Raw genomic sequence first — 24,156 nt, 5'->3', positions numbered from 1 at the left:
GCCTAGTGGTTAGAGGGGGGGGGGAGGCAGGTAGCCTAGTGGTTAGAGGGGGGGGGGGAGGCAGGTAGCCTAGTGGTTAGAGGGGGGGGGGGGGGCAGGTAGTCTAGTGGTTAGAGGGGGGGGGGGGCAGGTAGTCTAGTGGTTAGAGGGGGGGGGGGGGGGGCAGGTAGCCTAGTGGTTAGAGGGGGGGGGGAGGCAGGTAGCCTAGTGGTTAGAGGGGGGGGGGAGGCAGGTAGCCTAGTGGTTAGAGGGGGGGGGGGGGCAGGTAGTCTAGTGGTTAGAGGGGGGGGGGCAGGTAGTCTAGTGGTTAGAGGGGGGGGGGGGGCAGGTAGCCTAGTGGTTAGAGGGGGGGGGGGAGGCAGGTAGTCTAGTGGTTAGAGGGGGAGGGGGGTCAGGTAGCCTAGTGGTTAGAGGGGGGGGGCAGGTAGCCTAGTGGTTAGAGGGGGGGGGGAGGCAGGTAGTCTAGTGGTTAGAGGGGGAGGGGGGTCAGGTAGCCTAGTGGTTAGAGGGGGGGGGGCAGGTAGCCTAGTGGTTAGAGGGGGGGGGGGAGGCAGGGTAGTCTAGTGGTTAGAGCGAAGGGCCAGTAACCGAAAGGTTGATGGAGCGAATCCTCGAGCTGACATGGTAAAAATCTGTCGTTCTGCCCCCTGAACAAGGCAGTTAACCCACTGTTCCTCGGTAGGCTGTCAATGTAAATAATCATTTGTTTTTAACTGACTTGCCGAGGTAAATAAAAACAATTAAAAACCCTGTATCACAGTTAAACCTCATAGAGACCTGTAGTTAACTCTGTATCACAGTTAAACCTCATAGATAGAGACCTGTAGTTAACTCTGTATCACAGTTAAACCTCATAGAGACCTGTAGTTAACTCTGTATCACAGTTAAACCTCATAGATAGAGACCTGTAGTTAACTCTGTATCACAGTTAAACCTCATAGAGACCTGTAGTTAACTCTGTATCACAGTTAAACCTCATAGATAGAGACCTGTAGTTAACTCTGTAGCACAGTTAAACCTCATAGATAGAGACCTGTAGTTAACTCTGTATCACAGTTAAACCTCATAGATAGAGACCTGTAGTTAACTCTGTAGCACAGTTAAACCTCATAGATAGAGACCTGTAGTTAACTCTGTATCACAGTTAAACCTCATAGATAGAGACCTGTAGTTAACTCTGTAGCACAGTTAAACCTTCTAGATAGAGACCTGTAGTTAAGGACATTAGAATATGTTTTCAGGTCGTGTCCCAATATTAATGACACTAGTAATAAATTAATGTTCCTACATTAGTTATGATAATAATATTAATGACACTGGTAATAAATTAATGTTCCTACATTAGTTATGATAATAATATTAATGACACTGGTAATAAATTAATGTTCCTACATTAGTTATGATAATAATATTAATGACACTGGTAATAAAGCTGACTTTGGAAGTAGTAGTTTAACAACAATGCACCACAGTCCCCAGAGAAAAGTTCCTCCATTAGAGAAAGACCAGAGGAGAATCACCTGGGGGTAGGACAGGGAACAGCCCTTTTACCTACACTGCAATGTCTTTCCATTACTGAAGCATTACAACACACACACACACACACACACACACACACACACACACACACACACACACACACACACACACACACACACACACACACACACACACACACACACACACACACACACACACACACATGATAGAGGATTGGTACAGTGATAGGTTACTCCTGTACCTAAAATCCCAGTCATCTATTAAAACCTCTTTGGGCTAGGGGGCAGTATTTTCACGTCCAGATGAAAAGCGTGCCCAAAGTAAACTGCCTGCTACTCGGGCCCAGAAGCTAGGATATGCATATTATTAGTGGAGTTGGATAGAAAACACTCTAAAGTTTCTAAAACTGTTTGAATAATGTCTGTGAGTATAACAGAACTGATTTGGCAGGCGAAACCCTGAGCACAATCCATCCAGGGAAACATTTTGTTATTCATTAGTTTTCTATGGCAATCCCTTTTTAATAGAAATATGCTTGCAGTTCGTATGGCTTCCACTAGATGTCAACAGTGTTTAGAAATTGGTTGATGTTTTTCCTTTGAGAAATGAAGAAGTAGCCCTGTTATTTCCATGTGTCACTTCAGGTGCACTCTAATGTTTTGTTGCACGCGACCTGGATCGTGCATCACTTTGTTTTCGTCCGGTATTGAGCACAGTATATTCCGTCTTAAATTTTATCGATTATTTACGTTTTAGGATACCTAAGGATGGATTACGACAGTTGTTTAAAATGTTTGGACCAAGTTTACTGGTAACTTATTAGATAATTTATAGGCATGTTGGGCGTGTTGGAACCGGTGTTTTTCTGAATCAAACTCGCCAAATAAATTGACATTTTGGGGATATAAAGAAGCAATTTATCGAACAAAAGGACCATTTGTGATGTTTGTGGGACATTTTGAAGTGCCAACAGAAGATCTTCAAAGGTAAGGCATGAATTATATCGTTATTTCTGTTGTTTGAGTAGCACCTGTCTGGTTGAAATCTGATTTTCATGTGTTGGTATGCTGGGCACTGTCCTCAGATAATCGCTTGGTCTGCTTTCGCCGTAAAGCCTTTTTTGAAATCTGACACTGTGGCTGGATTAACAAGAAGTTAAGCTTTAAACCGATTTATAACACTTGTATGCTTTATGAATTCTTATTATGAGTATTTCTGCTTTTGATATTTGGCGCGCTGCAATTTCACTGGGCGTTGTCAAATCGATCCCGCTAAAGGGATTGGAGCGCGAAGGGATCCATAAGAAGTTAAGTAGAGGAACAGTCTTATTAGAACAGGCTGAGAGGGAAGCACAAAGGTACAGAAAGGGGTGAGATGTACTTTTGTGTGTGTGTGTGTGTGTGTGTGTGTGTGTGTGTGTGTGTGTGTGTGTTACCTTGATACACCAGGTGGAATCCTTTGGAGCTGGATTGGCCTTTGGAGGTGAATCGGATCAGAACCTGATTGGACGTTGCCAACGGCAGCGACTCTCCTGAGAAAGAGAGAATGAGACAGAGAGTGGAGTGAGAGAGAGTGAGAGAGTGGAGTGAGAGAGAGTGAGCGAGTGGAGTGAGAGAGAGTGAGCGGAGTGAGAGAGAGTGAGCGAGTGGAGTGTGAGTGAGCGAGTGGAGTGAGAGAGAGTGAGCGAGTGGAGTGAGCGAGTGGAGTGAGTGAGAGTGGAATGAGTGAGAGTGGAGTGAGAGAGAGAGAGTGGAGTGAGAGAGAGAGTGGAGTGAACGAGTGGAGTGAGTGAGAGAGTGGAGTGTGAGTGAGCGAGTGGAGTGGAGTGAGAGAGAGTGAGCGAGTGGAGTGAGAGTGAGCGAGTGGAGTGAGTGAGAGTGGAATGAGTGAGAGTGGAATGAGTGAGAGTGGAGTGAGAGAGAGAGAGTGGAGTAAGAGAGAGAGTGGAGTGAGAGAGAGAGAGTGGAGTGAGAGAGAGAGAGTGGAGTGAGAGAGAGAGAGAGAGAGAGAGAGAGTGGAATGAGTGGAGAGAGTGGAGTGAGAGAGAGAGTGGAGTGAGTGAGAGAGAGAGAGTGAGGAGTGAGTGAGTGAGAGAGAGAGAGAGAGAGTGGAGTGAGTGAGTGAGAGGGTGGAGTGAGTGAGAGAGTGGAGTGAGTGGAGTGAGTGGAGTGAGTGGAGTGAGTGAGTGAGTGAGTGAGTGAGTGAGTGAGTGAGTGAGTGAGTGAGTGGAGTGAGTGAGAGAGTGAGCGAGTGAGCGAGTGAATGTGTGGAGTGAGTGAGGGCCGAGCGAGCGAGAGGGAGACAGATAAACCAACATAAAACACAGGAACAATGTTGAAGGTATCCACTTGCGCGTAAGGGAAACAGGTAAGGTATTAAACTAGTGTCCTGAGATACAGATGCAGCCAAAACAAAGTCATGACATCATCAACCTGGAAGAGACAGCTGAATTGGACCTGAATATCATTTCTACCTTGTCACTCTGTCTTCCCTACATGACTAATTGCATTGGCTGGCAGTTTTCTGTCTGCAGTGTGTTTCTATTTGACAGATCAAAATACTGTAAAAGTGTAGAAAGGATCACAGATAGGTTGAACTCCATCCAGTCAGAGGTCACCAGTTCTCGTCTCTCCTACATTATCCTCCCCCCTGCATGTCTCCAGAGAAGCAGGTTTAAGTACATATACTGGATTATATTGATGTGTGATGTGTGACCCCTTTTTCTCTCTCTCTCTCTCTCTCTCTCTCTCTCTCTCTCTCTCTCTCTCTCTGTCTCTCTCTCTCTCTCTCTTTCTCTCTCTTTCTCTCTCTCTCCTAGCTGAGTGTGGATCATCTGTAACTGGCATGCAGGGAGTGCTGATGTCCCCCTGCATGTCTCCAGAGAAGCATATATTTACTATAAGTAAATACACTGGATTATATTGGTGTGACCTGTCTCTCTGTCTGTCTCTCAATTCTATTCAATTTCAATATAAGGGCTATATTGGCTTTATTGGGAAACATATGTTTACATTGTGAAATAGATTTTTTTAAAAGAGAAAAAAACAATGAAAAAAAAAATGTAGTTCCAAAAGAATAAAGACATTTCAAATGTCATATTATGTGCAAATAGTTAAAGTACAAAAGGGAAAATAAATAAACATAAATATGGGTTGTATTTACAATGGTGTTTGTTCTTCACTGGTTGCCCTTTTCTTGTGGCAACAGGTCACACATCTTGCTGCTGTGATGCAACTCTGTGGTATTTCACCCAGTAGATATGGGAGTTTATCAAAATTGTGTTTGTTTTCTAATTCTTTGTGGATCTGTGTAATCTGAGGGAAATATGTGTCTCTAATATGGTCATACATTTGGGCAGGAGGTTAGGAAGTGCAGCTCAGTTTCCACCTCATTTTGTGGGCAGTGTTGCACATAGCCTGTCTTCTCTTGAGAGCCAGGTCTGCCTACGGCGACCTTTCTCAATTGCAAGGCTATGTTCACTGAGTCTGTTCATAGTCAAAGATTTCCTTAAATTTGGGTCAGTCACAGTGGTCAGGTATTCTGCCACTGTGTCCTCTCTGTTTAGGGCCAAATAGCATTGAAGTTTGCTCTGTTTTTTTGTTAATTATTTCCAAATGTGTCAAGTAATTATCTTTTTGTTTTCTCATGATTTGTTTTGGTCTAATTGTATCCAGGACCAGCTTGCTTAGGGGACTCTTCTCCAGGTTCATCTCTCTGTAGGTGATGGCTTTGTTATGGAAGGTTTGGGAATCGCTTCCTTTTATGTGGTTGTAGAATTTAACGTATTTTTTCTGTATTTTGATAATTAGCGGGTATCGGCATAATTCTGCTCTGCATGCGTTATTTGCTGTTTTATGTTGTACACGGGGGATATTTTTGCAGAATTCTGCATGCAGAGTCTCAATTTGGTGTTTTCTCCCATTTTGTGAATTCTTGGTTGGTGAGCGGACCCCGGACCTCACAACCATAAAGGGCAATGGGTTCTATAACTGATTCAAGTATTTTTAGCCAGATCCTAATTGGTATGTCTAATTTTAAGTTCCTTTAGATGGCATAGTGTCATGTTGTATAAGGATCGGAGACAGGAATACATAATAGAGGGGTTTATTATTCCACAATACAATATGTCATAAAAAGGACAAAGACCAAAACAAACCTATATTTAAAATACATGTAAACAAACAAAAGAGAGAGAGAGCGAGAGAGAGGTGGTGTAGTTGTCCGGGCTGGAAGCAGTAAAGCTGTGTTATACACACGCAGCAGCCGGAGACGGCCCCCAACATGGCCGCCCTGCGCTGTTGTCACCACGGTTACACTGATTCCGCTGCGGGGCCCTACAGCATGCTGGGTAGTATATTACAGGATGTGCTCAGCGTGCCGTCATGGCGACAGTGTTTAAGAATCGCTATGGTGATAGGTATTAACACAGACAGACTAGAGTAGGTGTGGAAAGAGCAGGCAGGAGATCATCAGTGGCTGTGTCCCAAATTCCACTCTATTCCCTTTAGTATTTAGTGCACTAAACTTGACCAATATGACCAATATGTAGTGCGCTATTATAGGAAAAAAGGATGCCATTTGGGATGCACATGGAGTGTCTGGTATTGGTCCCAAGCCCGCCACTGCTACAGAATGGTGCCGGAGGGGATGTCTGCAGTTTGACTCCTGACCAATTGTACATAATGTTTCCACCGTTGTTTTGACCGACATAAGAACACTGATTTACTCACCTCAATCTGGACAAGGATTTTTTTTTCTTTATTGAGTCGGACGCAAAGGATCTACTGATCTTCCTGGAGCCAAAATCCCGTAAGAAGAGGAGATGCAGCTACTTGCGAGACTACGTCAGCGATTCGGATAATCCACCTCTACCCTCCGTTCTACTGGCAAATGCGCAATCACTGGAGAATAAACTGGATGAACTCTTTTTTTGAGACTATCCTACCGAAAGGACATTAAAAACAAATTAAAATGTCTTAAAATATCTTTAAAAATATCTTTAAAAATATCTTATGTTTCACTGAGTCGTGCCTGAACGAGGACATGGGTTTTACATGGGTTTTATCTGGGTTTTACATGGGTTTTACATGGGTTTTATCTGGGTTTTAAATGGGTTTTACCTGGGTTTTCATCGGCAAGGCAGAACAGCAGCCTCCAGTGGTCTATGTCGACGCGGCCCACTAACAAGGATTGTGCCACCGACTGTGGGCTCTCCTTCTCCGTGGCCAATGTAAGTAAGTCATTTAAGCGTGTTAACCCTTTCAAGGCTGCCAGCCCAGACGGCCAGCCCAGACGGCATCCCCAGCCATGTTCTCAGAGCATGCACAGCCCAGCTGACTGGAGCTTTTACAGACATATTCAGTCTCTCCCTATCCTAGTCTGTTGTCCCCACTTGCTTCAAGATATACAGCATTTTTCCTGTACCCAAGAAAACGAAAGTAACTGAACTAAATGACTATCGCCCCGTAGAACTCACTTCTGTCATCATGTGCTACAAGTGCTTTGAGAGGTTAGTTCAGGATTATATCACCTCTACCTTATCTGACACCCTAGACCCACTTACATTTGCTTACCGCCCCAATAGACCCACAGACGATGCAATCGCCATTACTCTGCACACTGCCCTAACCCATCTGGACAAGAGGAATACCCATGTAAAAATGATGTTCATTGACTATAGCTTAGGATTCAACACCATCGTACCTTCCAAGCTCATCATCAAGCCGGAGGCCCTGGGTCTGAACCTCGCCCTGTACAACTGGGTCCTGTACTTGCTGACGGGCCGCCCCCAGGTGGTGAGGGTAGGAAACAACAGCTCCACTTTGCTGATTCTCAACACAGGGGCCCCACAAGGGTGCGTGCTCAGACCCTCCTGTACTCCCTGTTCACCCATGACTGTGTGGCCACGCACGCCTCCAATTCAATTAAACAACAGTAGTAGGCCTGATTACCAACATTGATGAGACAGCCTACAGGGAGGAGGTGAGAGCCCTGGGAGAATGGTGCCAGGAAAATAACATCTCACTTAATGTCAACAAAACAAAGGAGCTGATTGTGGACTTTAGGAAACAGCAGAGGGAGCACACTCCTATCCACATCGACGGGACCACAGTGGAGAAGGTAAAAAGCTTCAAGTTCCTCAGCGTACACATCACTGACGATCTGAAATGGTTCACCCACACAGACAGTGTGGTGAAGAAGGTGCAACAGTGCCTCTTCAACCTCAGGAGGCTGACAAAATTTGGCTTGTCACCTAAAACCCTCACAAACTTTTACAGATGCACAATTGAGAGCATCCTGTCGGGCTGTATCACCGCCTGGTACGGCAACTGCATCGCCGCAACCACAGGGCTCTCCAGAGGGTTGTGCGGTCTGCCCAACGCATCACCGGGGGGCAAACTACCTGCCCTGCAGGACACCGACAGCACCCGATGTCACAGGAAGGCCAAAAAGATCATCAAGGACAACAACCAACCGAGCCACTGCCTGTTCACCCCGTTATCATCCAGAAGGAGAGGTCCAGGTGCATCAGGTGCATCAAAGCTGGGACTGAGAGACTGAAAAAGAGCTTCTATCTCAGGGGCATCAGAATGTTAAATAGCCATCACGAGCCAGCTTCCAACCGGTTACGCAACCCTGCACCTAAGAGGCTGCTGCTCTATATACATAGACTTGGAATCACTGGCCACCTTTAATAATGTTTAAATAATGTTTACATACTGCTTTAGTCATCTCACATGTATATACCGTATTCTATTTTCTGTATTTTTATTTTACTCTATTTTAGTCAAAGCCACTCCCACATTGTTCGATCTAATTCAATCCATTCTTTGACTTTTAGATTTGTGTGTATTGTTAGATATTACTGCACTGTTGGAGCTAGGAACACAAGCGTTTCACTACACCCGCATTAACATCTGCTAAACATGAGTATGCGACCAATACACTTTGATTTTATTTAGATTTGATTTGATATGCTTGGTTAGAGAGAGGACTACGAAGCTGCCAAGACCACTTTATATATCCCTCTCTGTCTGTTTATTGAGCTGTAAAAGTTAGTATTCTGAAGCTGCTGCCACTGGACAGGAACCAGGGGTATTATTCTGTCTGTCAGGCCATGGAGCTGAGGCAATGAGAGATGGAAAATTGCACTATACGTTTGCAGGATTTTTCTTGATCACACATGTCTTCCCTCTTCCTCTTCCTCTAAATCCCTCTTCTCTCTTCCTCTAAATCCCTCCTCTCTTTCTCTAAATCTCTCTTCCGCTTCCTCTAAATCCCTCTTCTTTCTTCCTCTAAATCCCTCTTCTCTCTTCCTCTAAATCCCTCTTCCTCTATATCCCTATTCCTCTAAATCCATCTTCCTCTTCCTCTAAATCCCTCTTCTCTCTTCCTCTAAATCCATCTTCCTCTTCCTCTAAATCCCTCTTCTCTCTTTCTCTAAATCCCTATTCCTCTAAATCCATCTTCCTCTTCCTCTAAATCCCTCTTCTCTCTTCCTCTAAATCATATCTTATTTCTTCTCCTTGCATCTTCTTTACATTATTTGTTTTCTAACTTTCAGACAACTAATTTCCCACATGCTCTTCCTCCCTCTCTTCCTCCCTCTCTCCATCCCACTGTCCATCCCTCTGTCCATTCGTCTATCGATCCCTCTCTCCAACCCTCTATCAGTTCCTGTCTCCATCCCTCTCTCTCCGTCGCTCTCTCTCCGTCGCTCTCTCTCCGACCCTTTCTCCGACCCTCTCTCCCACACAGCTGGTTGTGGTTGTGCAAATGGAATAGACAACAGGTGGAAATTATAGGCAATTAGCAAGACACCCCCAATAAAGGAGTGGTTCTGCAGGTGGTAACCACAGACCACTTCTTAGTTCCTATGCTTCCTGGCTGATGTTTTGGTCACTTTTGAATGCTGGCGGTGCTTTCACTCTAGTGGTAGCATGAGACGGAGTCTACAACCCACAGAAGTGGCTCAGGTAGTGCAGCTCATCCAGGATGGCACATCAATGCGAGCTGTGGCAAGAAGGTTTGCTGTGTCTGTCAGCGTAGTGTCCAGAGCATGGAGGCGCTACCAGGAGACAGGCCAGAACATCAGGAGACGTGGAGGAGGCCGTAGGGGGGCAACAACCCAGCAGCAGGACCGCTACCTCCACCTTTGTGCAAGGAGGAGCAGGAGGAGCACTGCCAGAGCCCTGCAAAATGACCTCCAGCAGGTCACAAATGTGCATGTGTCTGCTCAAACGGTCAGAAACAGACTCCATGAGGGTGGTATGAGGGCCCGACGTCCACAGATGGGGGTTTTGCTTACAGCCCAACACCGTGCAGGACGTTTGGCATTTGCCAGAGAACACCAAGATTGGCAAATTCGCCACTGGCGCCCTGTGCTCTTCACAGATGAAAGCAGGTTCACACTGAGCACATGTGACAGACGTGACAGAGTCTGGAAACGCCGTGGAGAACGTTCTGCTGCCTGCAACATCCTCTAGCATGACCGGTTTGGCGGTGGGTCAGTCATGGTGTGGGGTGGCATTTCTTTGGGGGGCCGCACAGCCCTCCATGTGCTCGCCAGAGGTAGCCTGACTGCAATTAGGTACCGAGATGAGATCCTCAGACCCCTTGTGAGACCATATGCTGGTGCGGTTGGCCCTGGGTTCCTCCTAATGCAAGACAATGCTAGACCTCATGTGGCTGGAGTGTGTCAGCAGTTCCTGCAAGAGGAAGGCATTGATGCTATGGACTGGCCCGCCCGTTCCCCAGACCTGAATCCAATTGAGCACATCTGGGACATCATGTCTCGCTCCATCCACCAACGCCACGTTGCACCACAGACTGTCCAGGAGTTGGCGGATGCTTTAGTCCAGGTTTGGGAGGAGATCCCTCAGGAGACCATCCGCCACCTCATCAGGAGCATGCCCAGGCGTTGTAGGGAGGTCATACATTCACGTGGAGGCCACACACACTACTGAGCCTCATTTTGACTTGTTTTAAGGACATTACATCAAAGTTGGATCAGCCTGTAGTGTGGTTTTCCACATTCATTTTGAGTGTGACTCCAAATCCAGACCTCCATGGGTTGATAAATTGGATTTCCATTGATTGATTTTTGTGTGATTTTGTTGTCAGCACATTCAACTATGTAAAGAAAAAAGTATTTAATAAGATTATTTCATTCATTCAGATCTAGGATGTGTTATTTTAGTGTTCCCTTTATTTTTTTGAGCAGTATATTTTAGGCCCCAAAATAACAGCTGATTGGATGAAACACATCCAACGTGAACAACATTGTTTCACTGTGTTTAATAACAGCCAATAGGCTAGAGCTCGCTTCACAGCTGTTTCCTGCTGAAATACAGGGAAACTAGAGCTATGGTTGGTACACCCTCCACACAGCAGTGGGCTGAGGGCTCAGTATGCAGCGTTGGACTTTCGCTTGCGTGTTTTGCTGGACAAGAAGCGTGACCGTGTGTGTGTGCGTGTGTGTGTGTGTGTGTGTGTGGGAAGTGTATATGTACGTGTGTGTGTGTGTACCTGTGTGTGTACCTGTGTGTGTGTGTGTGTGTGTGTGTGTGTGTGTGTGTACCTGTGTGTGTGTGTACCTGTGTGTGTACCTGTGTGTGTTCCGGAGAGAGAACTGAGGACTCTGGAATGCTGCGTTGCTCCATCGTAGATCTCTACCACGTCATTCAGAGCTGTCTGGAAGAACGCAAACTGGCTGAACACCACTGAAGAAGACAGAGAAGAATGAAAACAGGAAGTTAAATGCATGTTACGCAATTAGAAAAAAGACTCGTTTCAAATTATACCATCATAGGAAACTCAATATTTGATAAATTGACACTTCGACACCTTAGGAGATTGCTAAGATCACCAAAGGTTGAATAGATGGATGTAAGCAATATGCTGGGGCAGACAGGCAGACAGACAGGCAGGCAGACAGACAGACAGACAGACAGACAGACAGACAGACAGACAGACATTAACATGACTCATCTACACATAACACTACTTTAGACCAGAGCCCTATGGAATCCTATTCCCTATATAGTACACTACTTTAGACCAGAGCCCTATGGAATCCCATTCCCTATATAGTGCACTACTTTAGACCAGAGCCCTATGGAATCCTATTCCCTATATAGTGCACTACTTTAGACCAGAGCCCTGTGGCACCCTATTCCATATATAGTGCACTACATTAGACCAGAGCCCTATGGCACGCTATTCCCTATATAGTGCACTACTTCTGATCATGGACCATAAGGTGCATTATTTAGGAGATAAGGAACCATTTTAGCTTCAACCTCCGTCATTAGACTGGCCAAATGCAAATACAGTGGGGGAAAAAAGTATTTGATCCCCTGCTGACTTTATACGTTTGCCCACTGACAAAGAAATTATCAGTCTATAATTTTAATGGTAGGTTTATTTGAACAGTGAGAGACAGAATAATAAAAAAATCCAGAAAAACGCATGTCAAAAATGTTATAAAATGGTTTGCATTTTAATGAGGGAAATAAGTATTTCACCCCCTCTCAATCAGAAAGATTTCTGGCTCCCAGGTGTCTTTTATACAGGTAACGAGCTGAGATTAGGAGCACACTCTTAACCTGTTGGGTCTAGGGGGCAGCATTTGCACGTCTGGATAAAAAAAATGTACCCGATTTAATCTGGTTACTAATCCTACCCAGTAACTAGAATATGCATATACTTATTATATATGGATAGAAAACACTCTAAAGTTTCCAAAACTGTTTGAATGGTGTCTGTGAGTATAACAGAACTCATTTGGCAGGCAAAACCCTGAGACATTTTCTGACAGGAAGTGGATACCTGATGTGTTGTATTGACTTTAAAGCTATCCCATTGAAAAACACAGGGGTTTAGGAATATTTTGGCACTTCCTATTGCTTCCACTAGATGTCACCAGCCTTTACAAAGTGTTTTGAGTCTTCTGGAGGGAGATCTGACCGAACAAGAGCCATGGAACGGTGATGTCCCATTAGACACCTGGCGCGCTACTTCATGTTGGGTACCCTCGTTCCAATACGTTATAAAAGGCTATGCATTCGTCCACCTTGAATATTATTCATGTTCTGGTTAAAAAAGGCCCTAATGATTTATGCTATACAACGTTTGACATGTTTGAACGAACGGAAATATATTTTTTCCCCTCGTTCATGACGAGAAGTCCGGCTGGCTTACATCATGTGCTAACGAGACGGAGATTTTTGGACATAAATGATGAGCTTTTTTGAACAAAACTACATTCGTTATGGACCTGTGATACCTGGAAGTGACATCTGATGAAGAGAATCAAAGGTAATGGATTATTTACATAGTATTTTCGATTTTAGATCTCCCCAACATGACGTCTAGTCTGTATCGCAACGCGTATTTTTCTGGGCACAGTGCTCAGATTATTGCAAAGTGTGATTTCCCAGTAAGGTTATTTTTAAATCTGGCAAGTTGATTGCGTTCAAAAGATGTAAATCTATAATTCTTTAAATGACAATATAATATTTTACCAATGTTTTCTAATTTTAATTATTTAATTTGTGACGCTGACTTGACTGCCGGTTATTGGAGGGAAACGATTTCCTCAACATCAATGCCATAGTAAAACGCTGTTTTTGTATATAAATATGAACTTGATAGAACTAAAAATGCATGCATTGTCTAACATAATGTCCTAGGAGTGTCATCTGATGGAGATTGTAAAAGGTTAGTGTATCATTTTAGCTGGTTTTATGGTTTTGGTGACCCTGTCTTTGACTTGACAAAACATTACACACAACTCTTGTAAATGTACTGTCCTAACATACTCTAAATTTATGCTTTCGCCGTAAAACCTTTTTGAAATCGTAAAACGTGGTTAGATTAAGGAGATGTTTATCTTTCAAATGGTGTAACATAGTTGTATTTTTGAAAAATTTGAATTTTGACATTTATTTGGATTCAAATTTGCCGCTCTTGAAATGCACCTGCTGTTGATGGAGTGCACCACGGGTGGCACGCTAGCGTCCCACCTAGCCCCAAGAGGTTAAAGGGAGTGCTCCTAATCTCAGCTTGTTACCTGTATAAAAGACACCTGTCCACAGAAGCAATCAATCAGATTCCAAACTCTCCACCATGGCCAAGACCAAAGAGCTCTCCAAGGATGTCAGGGACAAGATTGTAGACCTGCACAAGGCTGAAATGGGCTACACGACCATCGCCAAGCAGCTTGGTGAGAAGGTGACAACAGTTGGTGCGATTATTCGCAAATGGAAGAAACACAAAAGAACTGTCAATCTCCCTCGGCCTGGGGCTCCATGCAAGATTTTACCTCGTGGAGTTTCAATGATCATGAGAACGGTGAGGAATCAGCCCAGAACTACACGGGAGGATCTTGTCAATGATCTCAAGGCAGCTGGGACCATAGTCACCGAGAAAACAATTGGTAACCCACTACGCCGTGAAGGACTGAAATCCTGCAGCGCCCGCAAGGTCACCCTGCTCAAGAAAGTACATATACATGCCCGTCTGAAGTTTGCCAATGGACATCTGAATGATTCAGAGGACAACTGGGTGAAAGTGTTGTGGTCAGATGAGACCAAAATGGAGCTCTTTGGCATCAACTCAACTCGCCGTGTTTGGAGGAGGAAGAATGCTGCCTATGACCCCAAGAACACCATCCCCACCGTCAAACATGGAGGTGGAAACATTATGCTTTGGGGGTGTTTTTCTGCTAAGGGGACAGGACAACTTCACCGCATCAAAGGGACGATGGACGGGGCCATGTACCGTCAAATCTTGGGTGAGAACCTCCTTCCCTCAGCCAGGGCATTGAAAATGGGTCGTGGATGAGTATTCCAGCATGACAATGACCCAAAACACATGGCCAAGGCAACAAAGGAGTGGCTCAAGAAGAAGCACTTTAAGGTCCTGGAGTGGCCTAGCCAGTCTCCAGACCTTAATCCCATAGAAAATCTGTGGAGGGAGCTGAAGGTTCGAGTTGCCAAACGTCAGCTTCGAAACCTTAATGACTTGGAGAAGATCAGCAAAGAGGAGTGGGACAAAATCCCTCCTGAGAAGTGTGCAAACCTGGTGGCCAACTACAAGAAACATCTGACCTCTGTGATTGCCAACAAGGGTTTTGCCACCAAGTACTAAGTCATGTTTTGCACATGGTCAAATACTTATTTCCCTCATTAAAATGCAAATCAATTTATAACATGTTTGACATGCGTTTTTCTGGATTTTTTTGTTGTTGTTATTCTGTCTCTCACTGTTCAAATAAACCAACCATTAAAATGATAGACTGATCATTTCTTTGTCAGTGGGCAAACGTACAAAATCAGCAGGGGATCAAATACTTTTTTCCCATCACTGTAGCTCATTATCCCCCTCTGAGAGAGATGAGGAAAGAGAGTCCAGGGAGAGGGTATGTACCGTGGTTCCTCAATGAAATGTTTAGAGCTCAAACACTTGTGGTAGATGGTGGCATATTGTGTTTATTTTATTTATGAAAATGTACTAGTTTATTTAGACTATTCGTTTCGGATTGGCCTATTTAAAAAAAGAGACTATTTCTCAACATCAAGCTATATTTGTCAGCGCAGAGCTGAGTGACTCACTCATTCCTGGCTTTGAATCAAAATAAATACGTAAATAAGTAGTATAATTCATTTCTGATTGTATTTTATAAATAAAGAAATGTTTTGACCAAGTTAATCTGCTCTTGTTGTCTGTGTTTAATTATTTGTGACATTGTGGTTATAATGAAGAATGTCTGTCTGTCTTTCTGTCTGTAATTCCGATAAATGGTGCCAAACCTCACATACAGACAGACAGACAGACAGACAGACAGACACAAAATGTTCTATGGTGACCCAGCGTTTGAAATAACAATACCAGGGAGTGGACCAAAGTCCAGGAACTCTGGAGCTTTCAAACAGAGAAGGTGGACTGGTCCCAAATGGAACCAGGTCTGTAGTAGTGCACTATATAGGGAATAGGGTGCCATAGGGCTCTTGTCTAAAGTAGTGCACTAAATAGGAAATAGGGCTCTGGTCTAAAGTAGTGCATTATATAGGGAATAGGGCTCTGGTCTAAAGTAGTGCACTATATAGGGAACATGGTGCCATAGGGCTCTGGTCTGTAGTAGTGCACTATATAGGGAATAGGGTGCCATAGGGCTCTGATCTAAAGTAGGGCACTATATATGGAATAGGGCTCTGATCTAAAGTAGGGCAATATATATGGAATAGGGCTCTGGTCTAAAGTAGTGCACTATAAAGGGAACATGGTGCCATAGGGCTCTGGTCTGTAGTAGTGCACTATATAGGGAATAGGGTGCCATAGGGCTCTGATCTAAAGTAGGGCACTATATATGGAATAGGGCTCTGATCTAAAGTAGGGCAATATATATGGAATAGGGCTCTGGTCTAAAGTAGGGAACTATATAGGGAACAGGGCTCTGGTCTAAAGTAGTGCACTATATAGGGAATAGGGTTCCATTTGAAATGCATTCTGTGTTCTTCCTTCTGTGAGGTTGTTCAGAGGCCCACACTTGACTGCAGTCGATCACAGGGGGTGAGCGTGAGTGATGATGTGTGTGTGTATGTGTTTTTGTTTGTTCGTGTATGTGTGTGTGTGTGTGTTGCTTGTTCGTGTGTGTGTGTGTGAGAGGTGCATGGAGAGATAGCCAGATGCTGTGTAAATGGATAGGAGTGAAATACTCTCTCTGTTCCTGAGTGTTGAGACTGAGGCACACAAAGGATAACAACATGTCTCAGAGTATGAAGTGTCCCTAGAAGTTGATCTCAAGTCAGATTTGCATTTTACCCTTTAAACGGTTCACATTAGATTATGGAGGGGTTACGCTGATCCTAGATCTGTGCCTAAGGTCAACTTCTATCCAGGAGTGAAGGATAAATTGTGTGTTGTAGCACTCACCATAGTCTTTGGGCACGACCACCGAGTACAGACATGTCCGTGCACTGCTGTAGTTGCCTGGGTAACCGGGAGACAAGACCACACCCTCCAGCCCAGAATACTGCCCTCCACACAGAGCTAGAAGGATGGAGAGAGAGAAAGAGACAGAGGGAGAGAGAGAAAGAGAGAGAAAGAAAGAAAGAGAGAGAGAGAAACAGGCAGAGAGAGCGACAGAGAGTGGGAATGGAAAGTGATAGAGATATTCAATTTCTCTGTTTTTCTTCCACCATCGTTGTTAAATTACTTTTCTTGTCTGTTGCCGACTGGGCTTCTTGGCGGCTGTGTGTCCCTGGTGTGTCCTGGAGTGAAATTGCAATGTTTTCTAAGTGTCTCTCGGGGTTAGCCTAGAGAGATGAGGCTTGAACCCTCTCTCTCTCATGCTAGATAGACATTGTAATACCAAGGGATCTATTTTAATAAACCTAACATAAATCTAAGTGCTTTATAGGTTCAGGGGTGTGTCAGAAATATTTCAGCTATTTTCACAACTAGAATTATGGGTGCAGTAGCTGGCGGTGGCGCAAAAGGGTTTCGATGAATAGACAAGTTGAAGGAGGGTCAAATCTTAACCCCTCACTGGCCAATCAGAATGTGCTCCATTACTAAATATGTGGTTGCTTCAAGTTAAAGTATGTTGGTTTGCTTAATATAAGGAACTTGAAGTGATTTATACTTTTACTTCTAATTTTGACACTGAAGTACATTTTATAGATCCCATTTCCTTTTGATACGTAAGTATATTTAAAACCAAATGCTGGTAGACTTTTACTCAAGTAGTATTTTACTGGGTGACTTTCGCATTTACTTGAGTCATTTTCTATTAAGGTATCTTTACTTTTACTCAATGATGAAAATTGAGAACTGCCATCTGATAATTCATAGGCGATTAAATAAATCCCAACTACCTTCCATTTTGCTAGCAAACGTGCATTCTGTGGACAATAAAATAGATGACCTACGCGGAAGATTAAACTACCAAGGGGACATTCAAAACTGTAATATCTTATGCTTCACGGAGTCGTGGCTGAACGACGACACTATCAACATACAGCTGGCTGGTTACATTCTGTACCGGCAGGATAGAATAGCGGCATATGGTAAGACAAGGGACGGCGGACTATGTATTTTTGTAAATAACATCTGGTGCACGATGTATCTAAGGAAGTCTCGAGCTATTGCCCGCCTGAGGTAGAGTATCTCATAATAAGCTGTAGACCACACCACCTACCTAGAGAATTTTCATCTGTATTTTTCGTAGCTGTTTACATACCACCACAGACTGAGGCTGGCACTAAGACAGCATTGACTGAGCTGCATTCTGCCATAAGTAAACAAGAAAACACTCACCTAGAGGCGGCGCTCCTAGTGGCCGGAGACTTTAATGCAGGGAAACTTAAGTCCGTTTTACAAAATTTCTATCAGCATGTTTTAAATGTTTTAAATGTGCAACCAGAGGGAAAATAACTCTGGACCACCTTTACTCCACACACAGAAACACATACAAAGCTCTCCCTCGCCCTCCATTTGGCAAATCTGACCAAAATGTTATCCTCCTGATTCCTGCTTACAAGAAAAAATTTAAGCAGGAAGCACCAGTGACGAGATCAATAAAAATTTGTCAAATGAAGCAGATGCTAAGCTGCAGGACTGTTTTGCTAGCACAGACTGGAATATGTTCCGGGATTCCTCCAATGGCATTGAGGAGTACGCCACATCAGTCATTGGCATCATCAATAAGTGTATCGATGACGTCGTCCCCACAGTGACTGTACGTACCTACCCCAACCAGAAGCCATAGATTACAGGCAACATCCACACTGAGCTAAAGGCTAGAGCTGCTGCTTTCAAGGAGTGGGACTCAAACCTGGAAGCTTATAAGAAATCCCTCTATGCCCTCCGATGAACCATCAAACAGACAAAGCATCAATACAGGACTAAGATCGAATCGTACTACAACAGCTCTGATGCTCCTTGGATGTGGCAGGGCTTGCAAACCATTACAGACTACAAAGGGAAGCACAGCCGAGAGCTGCCTAGTGACACGAGCCTACCAGACGAGCTAAACTACTTCTATGCTCGCTTCGAGGCAAATAACATTGAAACATGCATGAGAGCACCAGCTGTTCCAGTAGACTGTGTGATCACACTCTCCGCAGTCGATGTGAGTAAGACCCTTAAACAGGTCAACATTCACAAGGCCGCAGGGCCAGATGGATTACCAGGATGTGTACTGCGAGCATGCGCTGACCAACTGGCAAGTGTCTTCACTGACATTTTCAAACTCTCCCTGTCCGAGTTTGTAATACCAACGTGTTTTAAGCAGACCACTATAGTGCCTGTGCCCAAGAACACTAAGGTAACCTGCCTAAATGATTACTGACCCGTAGCACTCACGTCTGTAGCCATGAAGTGCTTTCATAGGCTAGTCATGGCTCACATCAACATCATCATCCCAGAAACCCTAGACCCACTCCAATTTGCATACTACCCCAACAGATCCACAGATGATGCAATCTCTATTGCACTCCACATTGCCGTTTCCCACCTGGACAAAAGGAACACCTATGTGGGAATGCTATTCATTGACTACAGCTCAGCGTTCAACACCATAGTGCCCTCAAAGCTCATCAATAATGATGGGCCGCCCCAGGTGGTAAGGGTAGGTAACGACACATCCGCCACGCTGATCCTCAACAAGGGGGCCCTCAAGGGTGCGTACTCAGTCCCCTCCTGTACCCCCTGTTCACTCATGACTGCATGACTCCAACACCATTATTAAGTTTGCCGATGACACAACAGGTCTAATCACCGACAACGATGAGACAGCCTATAGGGAGGAGGTCAGAGACCTGGCCGTGTGGTGCCAAGACAACAACCTCTCCCTCAACGTGATCAAGACAAAGGAAATGATTGTGGACTAAAGTAAAAAGAGGACAGAGCATGCCCCCATTCTCATCGACAGTGGAGCAGGTTGAGAGCTTCAAGTTCCTTGGTGTCCACATCACCAACAAACTAACATGGTCCAAGCACACCAAGACAGTCATGAAGACAGCACGACAAACCTATTCCCCCTCAGGAGACTGAAAAGATTTGGCATGGGTCCTCAGATCCTCAAAAGGTTCTACAGCTGCACCATTGAGAGCATCCTGACTGGTTGCATCACTGCCTGGTATGGCAACTGCTCGGCCTCCGACCACAAGGCACTACAGAGGGTAGTGCGAACAGCCCAGTACACCACTGGGGCCAAGCTTCCTGCCATCCAGGACCTCCTTACAAGGCAGTGTTAAAGGAAGACCCTAAAAATTGTCAAAGACTCCAGTCACCCTAGTCATAGACTGTTCTCTCTGCTACCACACGGCAAGTGGTACCGGAGCACCATGTCTAGGTCCAGAGGCTTCTAAACAGCTTCTACCCCCAATCCAAAGGACTCCTGAACAACTAATCAAATGGCTACCCAGACTATTTGCATTGCCCCCCCCCCTTTTACACCACTGCTACTCTCTGTTGTTATCATCTATGCATAGTCACTTTAATAATGCATAGTCACTTTAATAACTCTACCTTCATGTACATATTACCTCAACTAGCCAGTGCCCCCGCACATTGACACTGTACCGGTACTCCCCTGTATATAGTCTCACTATTGTTATTTTACTGCTGCTATTTAATTACTTGTTACTTTTATTTCTTATCTGTATTTTTTTAAACTGCATTGTTAGGGGCTCGTAAGTAAGCATTTCACTGTAAGGTTGTATTTGGCGCATGTGATTAATACAATTTGATTTGAGTACTTTTTCCACCCCTGATGATGAGACAGCCTTCTGGGAGGAGGTGAGGGCCCTGGAGGAGTGGAGCCAAGAAAATAACCTAACTTCTCTCTCAACGTCAACAAAACAAAGGAGCTGATGGTGGACTTCATGAGACAGCAGAGAGGTGCACCTACAGCAGCCGATGTCACAAGAAGGTCAAAAAGATCATCAAGGACATCAATCACCCGAGCCACGGCCTGCTCACCTCGTTATCATCCACAAGGTCAGTACATGTGCATCAAAGCTGGGACCGAGAGACTGAAAAACAGCTTATATCTCAAGGCCATCAGACTGTTAAATAGCCATCACTAACTGGCCAGTCACTGTCACTAGCCGGCTACAAACCGATTAATCAACCCTGCACCTTAGAGGTTGCTGCCCTATGTACATAGACTTGGAATCACTGGTCACTTTAATAATGGAACACTAGTCACTTTAATAATATTTACATACGGTTTTACTAATCTCATATGTATATACTGTATTCTATCCTTTTCTACTGTATCTTAGTCTATGTATTACTCATCTCATACGTATATACTGTATTCTACTGTATTCTGGTCAATGCCACTCCGACATTGCTCGTCCTAATATTTATATATTTCTTAATTCCATTCTATTACTTTTATATTTTGTGTGTATTGTTGTGAATTGTTAGATAATACTGCACTGATAATACTCCCCATTCTCATCGACGGGGCTGTAGTGGAGCAGGTTGAGAGCTTCAAGTTCCTTGGTGTCCACATCACCAACACACTATGAGGGGTGAGAGGGGTCATGACTTTGCCCTGTTGGGTGAGGGTCATAAAACCCCCTTTCTCTCTCTCCCCCCCCCACTGGTTTATGACCCCCCCCCATAAATACCGAAACTCTCTCTCTCTCCCTCCTATAGAACGGACTTGTAAAAATCCTTTGTTACCACAGAGAAAGACTTTGCAATACAGTAACATAAAAACGTTGGGGAATGGAACAATATTTCTGTAATCCAACCAGTTCAAAGTGTCCATTGGTACTTAAAGAATATGATCTCAGATCAGTTGTTGTCTGGGACATTATATCTGATGATAGGACATCATATGATCTCAGATCAGTTGTTGTCTGGGACATTATATCTGATGATAGGACAACATCATATGATCTCAGATCAGTTGTTGTCTGGGACATTATATCTGATGATAGGACAACATCATATGATCTCAGATCAGTTGTTGTCTGGGATGATAGGATGACAAACTGTATCTGGGAAAGTCTACACATTCTAGTCATCAGATTCACACGGAACTGTTAATAAGTGAGAAATTCTTGACGACACGAATTACTAGACTGCAGCTAGAAATTACGCCAACCTAGGACGAGAATACCGACAACCCCCGAAGCATCTATTCCATGAGAACACCTCCGAACGGTACTCTGAAGTATCCATTCTAACCGCCTACAACCACGAAAGACTTTATGACTTCAATGGAAGTCAACCAGAGACTCTGATGAACCAAGACGATCGAGGATTCCAACAGAGAAGACAACAACGACATACAGGCGTAAATAGAAATTGCAATTTCTTTTCGAATGAGCGGCCGTTCACCGGCAAAGGATTAGCATTTCAATTTATATAATTATAGACTGTGTGTAATGAATCCATGTTGTCTTTCCCGCTCTTTCTCAGTCCACACCCCCTCCCCTTTCTTTAGCTCCATATAGGGCTTCCTCCTATAGAGCTCCATTTTTATGGAATGGTCTGCCTACCCATGTGAGAGACGCAGACTCAGTCTCAACCTTTAAGTCTTTACTGAAGACTTATCTCTTCAGTAGGTCCTATGATTAAGTATAGTCTGGCCCAGGAGTGTGAAGGTGAACGGAAAGGCTGGAGCAACGAACCGCCCTTGCTGTCTCTGCCTTGCCGGTTCCCCTCTCTCCACTGGGATTCTCTGCCTCTAACCCTATTACAGGGGCTGAGTCACTGGCGTACTGGTGTTCTTCCATGCCGTCCATGGGAGGGGTGCGTCACTTGAGTGGGCTGAGTCACTGACGTTGTCTTCCTGTCTGGGTTGGCGCCCCCCCCCCCTTGGGTTGTGCCGTGGCGGAGATCTTTGTGGGCTATACTCGGCCTTGTCTTAGGACGGTAAGTTGGTGGTTGGAGACATCCCTCTAGTGGTGTGGGGGCTGTGCTTTGGCAAAGTGGGTGGGGTTATATCCTGCCTGTTTGGCCCTGTCCGGGGGTTTCATCGGATGGGGCCACAGTGTCTCCTGATCCCTCCTGTCTCAGCCTCCAGAATTTATGCTGCAGTAGTTTATGTGTCAGGGGGCTAGCGTCAGTCTGTTACATCTGGAGTATTTCTCTTGTCTTATCCGGTGTCCTGTGTGAATTTAAATATGCTCTCTCTAATTCTCTTTCTCTCTTTCTTTCTTTCTCTCGGAGGACCTGAGCCCTAGGACCATGCCTCAGGACTACCTGGCATGATGACTCCTTGCTGTCCCCAGTCCACCTGGCCGTGCTGCTGCTCCAGTTTCAACTGTTCTGCCTGCGGCTATGGAACCCTGACCTGTTCACCGGACGTGCTTGTTGCACCCTCGACAACTACTATGATTATTATTATTTGACCATGCTGGTCATTTATGAACATTTTAACATCTTGACCATGTTCTGTTATAATATCCACCCGGCACAGCCAGAAAAGGACTGGCCACCCCTCATAGCCTGGTTCCTCTCTAGGTTTCTTCCTAGGTTTTTGGCCTTTCTAGGGAGTTTTTCCTAGGGAGTTTTTCCTAGCCACCGTGCTTCTTTCACATGCATTGCTTGCTGTTTGGGGTTTTAGGCTGGGTTTCTCTACAGCACTTTGAGATATCAGCTGATGTACGAAGGGCTATATAAATACATTTGATTTGATTTGATTTTACCAAGCCGTCATATCGGCTTAGTCCACTAGGGACTTTTCCATCATTGTTAGTAACCAATATCTACTGTTTGTTTTTTTATGTATTTCTGTGATTATTTAGTTAGTAAATAAATAATTAAGCCAATTTGTTTATTGCTGAGTCATAATTTATGCTAAGGTTCGTGCAGATAACCGAGAATTTTACGAAGTTCAGATGAGACTGATAGAAGGTAACAATTAATAATGATTAATAATTTACATAAAAGATCTTTAAGAGAGTGGGTTCGGGAGATATAAACTAATGCTTCCATGGTGCCACAGGTTATTCATAGTTTAATCACGTAATCAATTAAAATTAAACGTTAGGTCATCGATTTGATAAAATAGCCATATATGTAACGGTTGTCGTCGGGAATGGAGGACCAAAACGCAGCAGGAATCTGGATGCTCATCTTATCATTTATTTTAAATCAAGGGAACACCAAAAACCACAAAAATGATGAACGCACGAACAACAAAACAGTCTTGTCATGCACACTCAGCAAAACAAGAAACAATCTCCCACAAACACTAAACCAAACACATACCCATATATAGGACTCTCAATCAGAGGCAACGAGAAAACACCTGCCTCCAATTGAGAGTCCAACCCCAATAAACCAGACATAGAACTACAAAAGACCAGAGACCACATAGAAATACAAACATAGAACGGAAATAATAAATCAAACGCCCTACTAAATAAACCACCACCCTGAACCACATAAAACAAATACCCTCTGCCACGTCCTGACCAAACTACAATAACAAATAACCCTTATACTGGTCATTACATGACAATATAATTGAATCATAGTAGAGACATGACACTATCATGGTCTGAACACACCAAGACGGTGGTGAAGAGGGCACGACACTATCATGGTCTGAACACACCAAGACACGACAATGTGTATTCCCCCACAGGAGATTAAAAAGATTTGGCATGGGTCCTCAGA

The 24,156-nt window shown here is 44.3% G+C and overlaps 1 protein-coding gene across 1 annotated transcript in view; it reads right to left on the bottom strand.

Moving 5' to 3' along the window:
- The window catches only part of csmd2 (CUB and Sushi multiple domains 2), an 854,766-nt gene that overhangs the window by 285,860 nt on the left and 544,750 nt on the right, over positions 1 to 24,156 (bottom strand). Inside the window, 3 exon segments of the mRNA XM_082961372.1 lie at positions 2,936 to 3,031; positions 11,109 to 11,222; positions 16,438 to 16,554. Coding sequence (XP_082817498.1) covers positions 2,936 to 3,031; positions 11,109 to 11,222; positions 16,438 to 16,554 — 327 coding nt within the window.

The sequence above is a fragment of the Salmo salar genome, chromosome 14 (assembly GCF_965601325.2).
Source record: "Salmo salar chromosome 14, fSalSal1, whole genome shotgun sequence".
In the NCBI taxonomy this organism is placed as follows: domain Eukaryota; kingdom Metazoa; phylum Chordata; class Actinopteri; order Salmoniformes; family Salmonidae; genus Salmo; species Salmo salar.
This window is presented reverse-complemented; position numbering and strand designations above follow the sequence as displayed.